Below are 14,120 nucleotides of genomic sequence, written 5' to 3'. Positions count from 1 at the left end.
AATTTATTATATATTTTATACAATTTTGATACAATTATTTTTTTAATAAAAACACTTTATAATTTTACATTTATTAAAAACTAGAAAAAAAAAATAGAGTTTCACTATAAAACTTCTATTACAAAAAATTGGATAAATTATATAAAATATATATGTTGTTTAGCCAAATAAACATTAAAAGAATCTTATAAATATAATCAAATATTTAATTAAATCTAGATTTTAATAATTATATAAAAATTACAAATAATAATATCGGTTCATTATTATTAAAGAAAAAAAAAACAACATATATATTTTTTTATTTTTAATATTTATTGAAACTAATAAATTTAGATTAAATTTAGTTTGTAGATTCCACTTTAATAGCTGATCAAGCTGAGCTAATCTTTAAAATATTGAAAATTCATAGTTGTAGATTTTTTTCAGTATTTACAGTAACTACTATCATATTTATTTTACAATTTATTTTATTTATTATTGTTAAAAATATATGGAAGTATAATATATAATTCAGATTCGATTTTGTTTTGTAACTTTTTCTTTAATGGAGTAAATATTTCATTTAAAATACTTAAAATAATACTACTAATTATGTAATTTATTTTATTTTTTATCTGCTACTTATACAAATAAATAATATAATTGATTTTATTTTTTATTATTTAAAACTTAATATTTATATATTTTAATTTTTAAATATTTTGATTTTAAAAAATATTCAAAAACTAAGGTATTTTAAGTTAAAATAATAACATTAAAATAAAAACAATAAAATAATTATTTATTAAATATATAGTAGATCTGTCAAAAATTATTGAATAAACAATAAATTAACCTGTACCATAAAGTGAGTCATCCACGATATGAGTTAACCTGATAATGGTCTTACATTGTTTATATTTTGATTTATTATATTATCATTTATTTGTTCCTCTCGAATATGTGTATAATCCTTATCATAGATCATAAATTGGTTGATTTCCAAATAATAAAAAAAATATCAACATAACAATCACATTTCTGCACTTTCAACATTATTATTCAATATTACAACGTATGAGCCTGGCATAAACGAAGACACGAGCTCAGATACGATATCGAGGTGGGGCATCGGAGGAAGAAGTAAAAAAAAACTCATCGAATGCCCATCGGTATCTATCCTATCCGCTCTATTATCCTAGATAGTTTTTTGCTTCGCTCTTGATAATGTTTGTATCTGCGACGACTGCGGCAAGTTTGCAATAATGACGACGGTGTGTGTGGATGGATAAAGTTGCAGGAACGGATTCAGGTCCGCAATCAAAGCAAATTATTAATAATTTTCTGTACAAACGTATCGATGTTGTTTATAATGGTAACATGGTAACTGTTTAGGAGACCGTTGTTTCGATCGTTTATAAGAATATTGGGAATTTTACGGCGGTCGGGTGACCTCTATAATTGAATATATTAATCTACAAAAACAAATGTACGGCAATAAAATTAACGATAATAGATATTCCAGAATTAGTTAGTGATACTTATAAATTAATTTACGGTATTTCCGTCATTTTTGTGGCAGTGTTGAAATTTAGTGCACCCCAAGGAAAGGAAAAACATTGAAAAATTATACAATTGAAAAGTGCTCATTATTTATGATTCTCCGTGTTGAAATTCTTGTAATTGAAGATTATCTTTCAGCAATTCGAGGGATTAAGTATCGAGTCATCTGCAAAATAACGTTTAATTCAATGTTTTTGATCATTTTGAAATTAAGTAAATTGCACTTTGATTACGATCATGACTTGAGTTTTGCAATAATTTTAACGATCTGCTAAAATGAGACAACGTCTCTAGTTGAAGAAAGTGTTTCAAAATTTTCCTTTATTAGCGAGATTTCTAAATGTAATGCGATTAAATAGTGATATTCTCCATAAAAGGGTTAACCGATTCACCCACACAAATGTCACCTACACGCTAATGGAAGCAACACTAATCTTACTGTATTTTCTGTGGATGGAGAACTATTTCAAAATGTTCCTTTCATATATAATAATTTTAAATAGAGATTAAGTTGTTTTCTTAAAGATTTTAAGACTTCAAATAATGAGTTTTTGCTAAATTTTCTTTAAAAGAAATTATTAAACATTGTTGTTTGTCTAACAAAATATCTGCTTTAACTCGGTATAAAATTTGTTTAGCTTACAAAATTTTATTTGGATCAACAGATTTATTTTTAGCATCTGGCCATATGAAAACAAATAGGTTTATTAGTTTGAGAGTTCGAGAAAGTACAATTTATTAAATAAAAATAATTATTACCTTACCTTAATCGAAAATTGATGATTTTCATTATGTTCATAAAGTACCGCAAATAAATTGTTCTAAGAGTAGTGTAATAAATTGCTTACAGATACATTTTTATTTTTTACTCGATTGTTTCGTTAATAACTTTAATAAATTATTATTAATTACACATTAATGTCCTTAATAATTTTAAAATATTTTTATATGACTATTCCATATTTTTTGTAAAGTCATTAAATGTCTCCAATTTCAATTAAAATTTAAGAATGTAGTATGTTTTTAAATCTCCATACTATTTTAAATTTTAGTTGGTTGGTTTTCAACTTTTTTTACTTGGTTTATTAATATTTAATTTATCTTTAAATTAGAATTTAGTATTTTAAATTTTTACATATTATATCTTTATACTTTTTTAAGTTTTAAGTAAGTTTTCCTCAATTTTTCAAAACAAAAAATCTATTTTTTATTATTAATATAGTTATTTGTATTTCCAAACTATTCTACAATTTTTTTAGAAATATTATTTTTATTAACATATTTATAATTATTAGAAAATATTTGTATACTATTGATTATTTTACACTTTTTTTCAGATATTTAGATTTTTTACATCTTTAAATGTATGTTTCAATTAAAATTTAAGAATTTTATGCTTTTTAATTTTCGTACAATTTTAAAATTTGGTTGGTTGATTCTTAATTTTTATTTACATGATTTATTAATATTTAATTCGTCTTAGAATGTTTGTATTTTACATTTCGATCTCCTTTTCAATTTTTTTTTAATTATTAATATTCAAAATTAATAGAAAATATTGTTTTAAAATTTATTTTTCACCATTTTATATATGACATTTTTTATATAATTTAGACATTTAGATTTTTTTTACATCTTATGCCACTGTATAAATTTAAATTTATAAATTACTTTTTTTTCGGCATTTTTACTACATTTTTACAAAAGTATTTCTAGAAGTTTCTCATTTTTTTAAATATCAGTTATTTCAGTTTTTTTTATTTACATATTTTTTGATATTTAGAATTACTTTAGTTAGTAAATCTTTTGTATTTGAATGGAATTTTGGCTAAATTCTTAGTTTTAACGTTAGCAACAAGAATAATTATTTAGCACAATTAAAATTCAACAACGCATATGGAAACACCCATAAAATACAAACAATTTAAGGAAACACACGTCCAGCCATAATTAATTCATATTAAGTGCCGATAGAGCCTTAGCGAGGGCACTTATTTCAAGAATGCTGCACGGTAAACAATCTTTATTTGGTCAAATTCTCGTAATAAAGCAAAAATGGCGCAATAACTCTTTGTTTTAATCATGTTCGTCAGATTTCCATTAAGATAACTAAACGGCAACTGGAGGCGCAACAGCCTCCGACTTTGTATGCGCGTATTTTTTTTTTTTTTTTTTTTTTCAAGCGAATTAACAATTCAGTTCACACATTCGGTTCGGCGGCATGGAGGAGACGCTGATATGGAAATGGAATGGAAAGGTAAGCGGGTTTAGGCCTGAACGAAAACTGTAACACCTGCATATCAATTGTTTATGAATAATTAATTTTGTGCTGCCGTCTTGAATGGACCTCACTTGGCCCACATTTGTTTTCTTTTCGTTTGTTTCGATGAAAGTTACGAATTTTAAATTGTTCAGCGTCTCACGATTTTAATTATTTCGTAACAGAGTTATGAAAGATGAGTCTGGTTTGTCTAGATAGAATTAATGGTGTTCGTGTGATAATATATCAAATATACTCAGTGACATAGGAAAGAGAACATTTATGTTAGATCCAAGATAGACTGGTCAAATTTTATTGATTTTTAGTGTACACTTTGGGGAAATAAACCGGAATAAATGCTTAGAAATTCAGACAAATATATATTGGGCAGTATCATTATATATTCATTATTTATACACAAATATTAAAACATTTGAAGCAAGAGTTTTATGTAAAAAAATTCCCAAAAATTACCTTGTTCTAGACAATTAAAGTAGATGCCCCTTATACTAATATTGAGTCGCATATCCGCAAATATTTAGATACTTATTGTCTAATAAGATGATCAATTTTGCCCTGAGGTATCTCATTTCAAACTTCCTCTACCTAGCACTGAAGGTCCCTCAAAGAATCTGAGAAGAGGACTAAATTTTGAATCCTCCTGTCTACAATGTGTCACACGTGTTCAATAATTGATAAATTTTGAAATCTTTCAGGCTATAGCAATAATTTTACATAAAATATTCCAATAAGAGGTCATATTATCCTGTAAAAAACTGGATTTTGGTCCTAAAGTAAAGCAGCAATTCCACAATTTCCTTGTAAGACATTACACTAAATTTTGCTAAACTTGAACCACGGAATCTGTGGAATACTTTTTTGAAAATAAAATTACCAAAAGTGAACATTTATGTTTTTCTCCCCGTATTTAAAATGCATATAAAATACTTTCTAGTTATTGTAAATGTGTTGAACATCATAAAATGTAAGATACCGTAAAAAATAATAAATTATTGATTTAATATTTAAGAATACTGATTGTAAAACTTTCTCAGATAAGTATAATTAAATGATCAAATTGGCAGAACAAAACATATTTTCTCTATAAATATTTTTCGCACAGCTAGAAAACAAAGTAGATGCAATCGCAATCAGCGATACAGATATGCATATTGTACATTTCTCATTGCTAAATTAACATTAAAACAATAGAAATTTAAGTATAACGTTTTACGTAACAGAATCGATATTATCGTGGAAATGTATTTTTAATCCATTTCAAAACACGAAATTCCCATACAATTTTTACAGCAACAAATTTAATTACTAACAGCAATTAAACTGCAGTTACATCTGTATTTTTACAGCAATATTAAAAACGGATTAATCGCCTCGTCATTTAATGTGATAATTATAACAGAAGTGAAAAAACTGTGGTATCCTTTACAGTTAGTTTTTATACGGACGCACTTGTGGAATATTAATTCGTGGAGCTCATCTAATAATGCAATAAAAAGCACACACACACACACATCAAATTACAAACCAGTTGGATGTTATTAGTAATTAATTTTTGACGTTAATAATCGATACGTGAACCCGACCTCTCAATTGAATTTCAAGTGTCGAATCTCAATAGGTCGAATTTATTTATTAGGAGTCACGATGTTGTTTGCATGATTAGTTTTAATTGAAATGAATCATTTGAAACCGTAATTGTTGTTGTTGTTGTTGTTATTCAGGGTTAATAATGGGACGGTGGGGATCCGCCCCTTTAGATGCGAGGTGGGTTATGTTCTGGTTTTTACGTACACGTGATCCTGTTCTCAAATCTCAACTTCATAATTTCATTTATTTTTACATGTGACTTTTTTTAAAAAAATAAATGTATCCTGCAGGATTTTTTTGTATATTTTATTTATTGAGTTGTAGACATATTAAAATATTATAAAAAAATTAAATTTTATTTCATATATTTCACAAAATTATATATATATATATATATAATTTTTGGACAAATTTAATTATTCTTTAAATAAATCTTTGTTCATTTATACATTTTCTATATTTTCTTTCAAATATAGAAAATTTCAATTATTATTAATATATTAATTAAACTGATGACATATTGTTTTATTTTCATAACTTGTTCATTAAAAGTATAGTATAAACATATAGTATAAGATTCTCCAACTTCATTTGTACATTCATTTGTATATTCCTAATTCTAATTATAAGATACAATTTAATTTTCTCTTTTTAGAAAACTAATTAATGTTAACTAGTTTCTCATATATGTACTATCTAGAAGATGGATTCTGTTCCTTCCTGGAGACCTTCTTCAGCGGATTCCCCAGGACGTGGGACATGGACACCATCTCCATAGTGGTAGACTTCTTCAGAGAGTCCCCCAGGACCTGGGGCATGGACGCCATCTTCATAGTGGAAACCTTCTTCAGAGAGTCCCCCAGGACCTGGGGCATGGACGCCATCTCCATAGTGGAAACCTTCATCAGAGAGTCCCCCCGGACCTGGAGCATGGACACCGTCTCCATAGTAGTAGCCTTCTTCAGAGAATCCCCCAGGACCTGGGGCATGGACGCCATCTCCATAGTGGAAACCTTCTTCAACGGGTCCCCCAATACCTGGGGCATGGACACCATCTCCATAGTGGGGACCTTATCAACGGGTCCCCCAGGACCTGGGGGATGAATATCATCCTCGTCGAGGACCCAAGACTTAGGGGAGCCTCTGAATAGGGTTATGACCCATCTCTGAGGAGTGAGATGACCAGGACCAGGGAAAGTATAGCACATGTTAAATCACTTTACATGCATAAGAAAACTCATTCAGTATAAGTTATTTAAGATGAACCGTAATTTTTTTTTATTTATAACTCGAATTTAATGAATAAAAGTTCAATTGAGGGTTATAAAAAACTCCTTCCTTGTCACATTAATAAATATGTACTACAAATCATATTTTTCTAACGACATTATCTTTTGACCAATTAAATTAATTAAGTAAGAAAAAAAATGTAATAAATATCTGGGAATATCAGATACTGACTTAACGAATTAGTTTTGATAATTAGTTTAGTGCTTGTTAAAATATCTTTAAAAGAATATAACTGGGTGGTGTCATTAGAGAAGACATACTGTTATAAGATTATAAGATTTAATTCTCTGATATTTTAAACAAATTTTACATATTTATAATATTTATTTTTATCTTAAAATTTTTTACATTATACATTATTAATAAATATTTTTCAATTTTACAAAAATTTAAACTATTAAAAAAATTGTTATTAAATATTATTATTAGCATATATTATACTATTTTTTTTTATTTCTCACAAAATTATAAGTTTATATTTTTCTTTTTTTTTTAATTTTAATTTGTATTTACTATATTTATTTTTATAATTATTAAAATTATTAAAAATATATTTTTTTTCATATTTTTTACAAAATATATATAGAATTTATTTTAATTTAAATAATTAATTAAAATAATTTCAATTTTTATTCATTATTTTAATTTTTATTTCACTATTAAAAATATTGGATAAAATAATTTATTTTTGATGTTTTTTTAATATTTTGTCTTTTTATTCACATATTTTATTGATTTTAATTTTAATTTAATAATAATTGTTAGTTTTTTAACATTTGTCATTAACTATTAAAAATATTGTTGTTTATATACATCAAAAACATTTTTTAAATTTTCAAAAATTTCAATTTTTAATTATAACATTATATAAAATGTTTATTACCATTAAATTTATTTATTTTTTAATTTTTCTCATCATTTATTATATTTAGAAATTTATACATTTATTTACAATTATATTTCATTATTTAAACTTTTACACAATCAACCTATTTGAAAAAAATATTTTTATGATTTTCTACTATTATTATATTTTTAGATAACCTAATTAAACAAAAGACATTTCAAAACTATTTATGGTGCCAATAAATCAACGATGAAAAATTATCTGACACAGATGAAACTATTAAACAAAATTCTGTAGTAACCTACAAACGATTCCAAAATATGCTTTACGACTATGATAAGTAGACATTCGTTGCAATTTCACAATCTAACAAGGTAAACGATGAATATCTTGTCCAAGGTTGGTCGAATGCGAGTTGTTGCGACACCCGCACACCAGCACCGAAAACATAATAAAAATATTGGTGTTTCAAGTGGCATCCTTCTGCACTTGTCGCGTATAGATGAGACAGGATGGACGCGATTAACTTTTCGACGCAACCCGACAATTTTAAATGCCACGGTTGCATCAAATTGGACGGTGATTGCGGATAATTTCTGCTCAATCCCTTATCGGGACGCCATATTATTTTCGAATCACATTTATCTGTTATTAGTTTAATTTGTTTTCGCTATGGAATTGTACGAATGAGCGTCCTTAATGGGTTCGACATTGAACAGGAACTGCAAGACGTTTAGATAAACAAAACGTCTTTGTTTTATTTCGTTGGATAATTAAATAAAATTATAAACAAGCCGATGTAATCGTTCAATTCATCTATTATATTGCCAATTTTAATGATACGACAGAATAGAGTCATCAGTGGAGTCTTGTTATCTTGTTGCGACTTAAGTCGGATTTCAAATTAGAAATGGTTTTTTAAACGTACATGAACTACTTTTAAATACCAATTTACGACCGGAAATTATAAGGGGTTTTCGGTTTGGTTTTATTTGAGACAATTGCGTGCGCAATGTCTTATTAATGGTTGATTTAAGTAATTGAAAATTATATAGAAAGTGCAGACGCGTTATTTTTTTTTAATCGGCCTATTAAATATAAAAAATCAACGGCAATTATTTTGATTTATTCAGTAATTTGTCGGAACGTTTAGTTCGAAGAAAGTTTAATTGGGTAAAATGTTGTGCCGCACAACTTCAAAGATGAGTTCGTATGGATTGCCCCCGAGGTTGACCCGTTTTTCGTTGTTTACATGAAATTTAAATTGAGAAATCGACATCTTAAGTGCGTTCCACAGAATATTTTTTAAAAACTTTTATCAAATTAATTATCCTTTTTACTACCATTCATTATGTTTTAATATTTCTGCATTTTTCCTTTTTTTGTTACTTTTTTAAATGGAATTTTTACGAAACTACGTTATTTTTTAAGGTGTCTTTCCATTTTTATTTACATATTTTATGAATATTTGGAACATTGTTATAAACATTATTATAATGTTCCAAATATTTATATTTTCGTAACGTTTAAATTAAAAATTATGTATTTCTTTTTATTTTTTTAAATTTTGGTATTTTTTTAAAATGAATATTATAAATTATTATTAGCTTTATATTTAATCTTTTTACGAACATATTTCATGAATATTTGGAACTATTACTACTACAAAATTTTGTTTTAACCGTTCTATAAATTTTAAAATAAAACATTTTACTTTTTTTAATAAATTAAAAAATTTTTAATTAAAGATTTACATATTATTAATTATTTAATTTTTTTTTCAATATTTTTGTAAATTCATTAATTGTGAATTTTCACAAAAATGTATTTATTTTTATAATAATTATATATTTTTTTAAATTTTTAATATTTTATATTTGAAATTTTAAATAATTTTTCAAAAATTTCAATTTTCATTTATAATTTATAGATTTTTGAAAATATTATTATACAATTTTATATCTTTCACATTTATTTACTTTTTTGAAAAATTATTAGATTTTTTACATATTTTATTGAAATTATATTCTGTTACAAAATAGTTATTTTTTACAATTTTAGCTTTAGTTTAATTTTAGATTGATACATTTTTTTTCTCTTCAATTTTTCAAAAATTTTAATGATTATTTACATATTTTCTTAATAAACGACGATAAAGTTTCGTACATTTTGCATTTTTTTTTATTTATATTTTAGATTTTTGAAAAATTACTTTATTAAATTAAATTACTTTTCAATTTTTTTAAATTTTCAATTTTATTTACATTCTTTATTGAAGTTTGTAAATAATAAAAAATATTATAAAATTTTATTTCTTTTAGTATTTATTAGATAGTTTAAAGATTTTTTTTTACATTTTTACAATTATTTTGAAATTTTATAGGTATTTAGAATTATTAGAAAAAATTGTTCAAAACCGTTTCATAAAATTTTGGTATTTTTAAAAAAGTACTTTTCTTAAAATTTTGATATTTTTTACATACTTCATTCATATTTGTAATTATTAAAAAATTTAATTATAAAATTTTACTTTTTACAGTTTTACATTGTTTAAATTAACATTTAAACATTTCACAGATATTTTTTATTTATTTATTCTTCAAAGTTTGATATTTTTTAAAAAATTAATAAATATTTTTATTAGATATTTTGCACATATTTGGAAATTTTTGTTTTTTATATTCTTTTTTTTAATTCGTATTTTCGATTTTTATTTACATGTTTCATTCATATTTGTAATTATTTTTTACATTTTTTGTTTTAATTATGATATTTTTGAATTATAAATTATGTTAATAAATTTTATTTTATTCATTTTACAAGATTTTTTTATCTACATATATATATATATTTTTTTGTATATATATATACTTTAATAAATTTAAAGTTTATACATTTTACTAATGATACTTATTTAAAAATTTTCAATTTTCATTTACATATTTATTGTGTTGTACTTGGAATTACTAAAATTTTATTTTCTTAATATTTTAACATTGTTTAAATTAAAATTTATGTATTTTTAACAACTTTTAAAATTTATTATTATTTTAAATTCTAACATTAATTTATTATTTTTCAAAAATTACTCTTTATGTATTACATTTTATTTATATTATTATAGAAAATATAATTAAAAATTTTATTTTTTTTTTAATATCTTTAATATTTAGAACCGTTCGTTGTTGTTATAATATAAAACATTTCTACACATAAAATTTTTTAACGTGTAAATTGCGTTAAATTTAAAATGAGAAATCGACACCACACAACACGAGAAAAGATCATTTTTAAAGTAAAGTTCAAATATGTAGAAACGGGTGAAAATGCGTCAGAGTAAATATCAACTCCGCATTCTGTATCAAGCCGTTAGAAAGCTCATCACTTTCAGATGGTGTGCCCGATACTATTGTTGCATTAGAAGGCGTGAAGTTACAAAAAGTTCTTCACAATGTATTTAACGAGGTGTGTTCTTCTGGTGACACAATGCACAGGATGGAAATGGGTTCTTTGTATGTAACATGTATTAAATTTAAATTAGGTAAACCAGGCGCGAAGATGAAGGACAGGGAATTATGTATTGAAATGAGTAATATTTTTTTTTTTTCACATTGTTCACGGTGTTTTAAATTGTGTAGGACAGCGCACGCATATATTATGGTATTGGCGTATGTCGCCAGTCATTGTTTCCTTCATATTTTAAAAAATCCATGTCTAGACGTTTAATTGTTGCTGTGTAATTAGATCAGCCAATGAACTAACAAGTAAAGTTCAAGGCGACAAGTTCTAGGCGACACAAAGAACCTCAGCTTTCTTAATTTCATGGATAAGTTCAGGACGCGACTCCATCCTGCACGACACATTGATTTTATAATATCCATAATTACTGATTTCCAGGATAAAGATCAATTACGCGAATTAGTCGTTAATTAATCGTCAGACAATAACGAACGTTTTTTGCGCAATAATTACGTAAATATTTTAAAAATAATAAAAATCTTAAGCGAAAGAGATGTTTCAGAGTTAATTACTTTGTCCGGCCAACCTCCGTAACAGATTGCAATTATTTAATAAAGTCTTTTAAGAACAGTAATTAAATTATTAACTAGTTGTTTAGCCGAACGCATATTACACTAACAATAAAACGATTTAAGAAGCAACTTCAGTGGAGGAACAACAAAAGGGATTAATAAATCTGAAATTTCGCAATTCGATTGAGTTGCATCGTCCGATAGTGGGTAAACGGACAGCCTTGTACGAGATATTGACGAAAGGATTCCTCCGGTTGCGTTTGCGACTTACCTTGGTCCTGTTGAGCGGCACGGAGAAGTCCCAATCGGGTGCCACGAACAAGTACCCGCTGCGAGCTATCGAACGACTGGCCTGAAATAAAAATACATTATTAAAAATCAATTCACATTAAACAAGATTAGAATCACTAAATGTTGGCAATAGTAAATATCATTAATCGTATATTAATTACAAAATATCATGATATTTATTAAAGTATCAATAATATACATTTATATTGGTATATGAATGGAATATTTCTCTTTTCTCGATAAAATAAAATAACTTCACAAATCAAAAGCACAAAAACAATAACTAATTAACATCATAAACACAAATAATAATAATAATAATTAAACCATTATTTTGGAGAGAAATAAAAAAATTGAGAATCAAACTTATATTTCTAAATAAAATCAAAATAACTTCATAAAACACATCCACAATCAATAAATAACACCATGAATATCATTACACATATTGAAAATATGAAAATTTCAGATACACTCTATATGTCAGATATTTTGATAATTATGTATAATTTGTTTGTATTATTTTTAAAATAATATTAGTTTTCTAATAAATAGAAAACTCAAATTATGTATCTGAATAAATAATATATATTACCAACTTTTTGATAAAAATAAAAAAAGGTTGAAAATAAAACATATATTTATAAATAAAATAAAAATAAATCAAACTGTAATTATTGAAAATATCAAAATATCAATTACTCATAATATATCAGAAATATTGTAGAATTTTTTCGCTTTCGAAATAACCAATATATATTTTTTTTATTTAATGATGAATTATAATGATAATAATAATAAAAAGACTGAAAAAATTACGTATTTCTAAATAAAATAAAAATAATTTCATAAAATCAATCTCAATCAATAATTAAATAACATCATTAATATCGTTACTCTTATTGGAAAATTTTTGAAATTATATTATTTTTTTAATAAATAGAAGAATCAAAGTAATATATCTAAATAAATGACAGAAACCTACAATTTTTTTATTAATTGATAAAAAAAATAAAATACATTTTTCTAAGTAAAATAAAAATAAATATTAGGTAATATCCAAATATTAGGTACTATCGATATATCAGAAATATATATGAATGTATATGATTTTTTTAATTAATAGAAAAGTCAAAATTATGTAGCTGAATAAATGATACAAAGTACCAATATATAAACATCTTATTTATTGATAAATATAAAAAATATTGAAAATAAAATATATACTTGTAATATGAAATAAAAATAACTTCATAAAACCCAAACACAATCAATAATTAAATAACATGAAAATCATCATCTTATATCTTAATAAAAAAATTCAAAAATAAAATACATATTTCTAAATTCTTAAAACTCAACTACAATCAATAAATAAATAACATGAATATCATTACACTTATTGAAAATATCAATATATCAGATACTTATTTATAATTATAATAACTCAACATAAATCAAAAATTTTAATATTTAATTTTATACAATACATCACATATTTGGGAACACTGTTTAATATTAATACTTTTGTCATTCACAAACGAAAATTATTTAATTAAGACATAAATATTAAAGGAACAAATTGTGTTTGCGTCCGGCCCACACATAAAATTTCAATATTAGCAATAACCTCAACACAATTCCAGAATTCATCGAATCAAAAATGATATAATTGTACAGGATGTGAGTTATGTGGCAAGGTCGTTTTTAATGGGCAAATAATTTCGGGTCCCGTCATAGAAAGTAATTTGCGGGATAATTATTCGATTTAACAATCGGTCGGCGTATTTGCGGTTTTAAATATTATTTGTTTTTAATTAGTTCCAGGAGATTAACATCTGTTAGTGATTCAGTAGTGGGTTCCGATTATTAAAAATTCTGCCCGGTTTTATGGTACTTAAAAAGTGCATACGAAATTGCCTGAGCAAATAAGCACGTTAAAAATTAACTAACTAATTGCTATTTATATGTTTTTAAAAAAACTGCTGGTTCTGTTTCATTTGCATGAAATAAATCCTCTCTCCGTTATTTCTTTATTACCGTTATGGACAGTTCATAGTTCATAACTGAAGTAATTAAGAGCCTAAACGGTTCTACGTTGTGCATATTTCTCTTTAATTGTCAACATTTAAATTGTCCCAGTGCGTATTATTAGACACGTGCAGAGTTTGAAGGTATTAAATCTTAAAATAACGGTGTCGCACACACAGAAGCGCTTTGTGGAACAATTTGGAACAGCAAACAAACT

At 24.9% G+C, this 14,120-nt stretch overlaps 1 protein-coding gene across 1 annotated transcript in view; it reads right to left on the bottom strand.

The window, feature by feature from the left end:
- LOC109594194 (protein outspread) overlaps nt 1-14,120 on the bottom strand; it is a 141,300-nt gene that overhangs the window by 75,160 nt on the left and 52,020 nt on the right. Inside the window, exon 2 of the mRNA XM_020009394.2 lies at nt 11,853-11,933. Coding sequence (XP_019864953.2) covers nt 11,853-11,933 — 81 coding nt within the window. The remainder of the gene's footprint in view (nt 1-11,852; nt 11,934-14,120) is intronic.

The sequence above is a fragment of the Aethina tumida genome, chromosome 4 (assembly GCF_024364675.1).
Source record: "Aethina tumida isolate Nest 87 chromosome 4, icAetTumi1.1, whole genome shotgun sequence".
Taxonomy (NCBI): Eukaryota; Metazoa; Arthropoda; class Insecta; order Coleoptera; family Nitidulidae; genus Aethina; species Aethina tumida.
The sequence above is the reverse complement of the archived record's forward strand: the minus strand, read 5'-3'. Positions and strand labels throughout refer to the sequence as shown.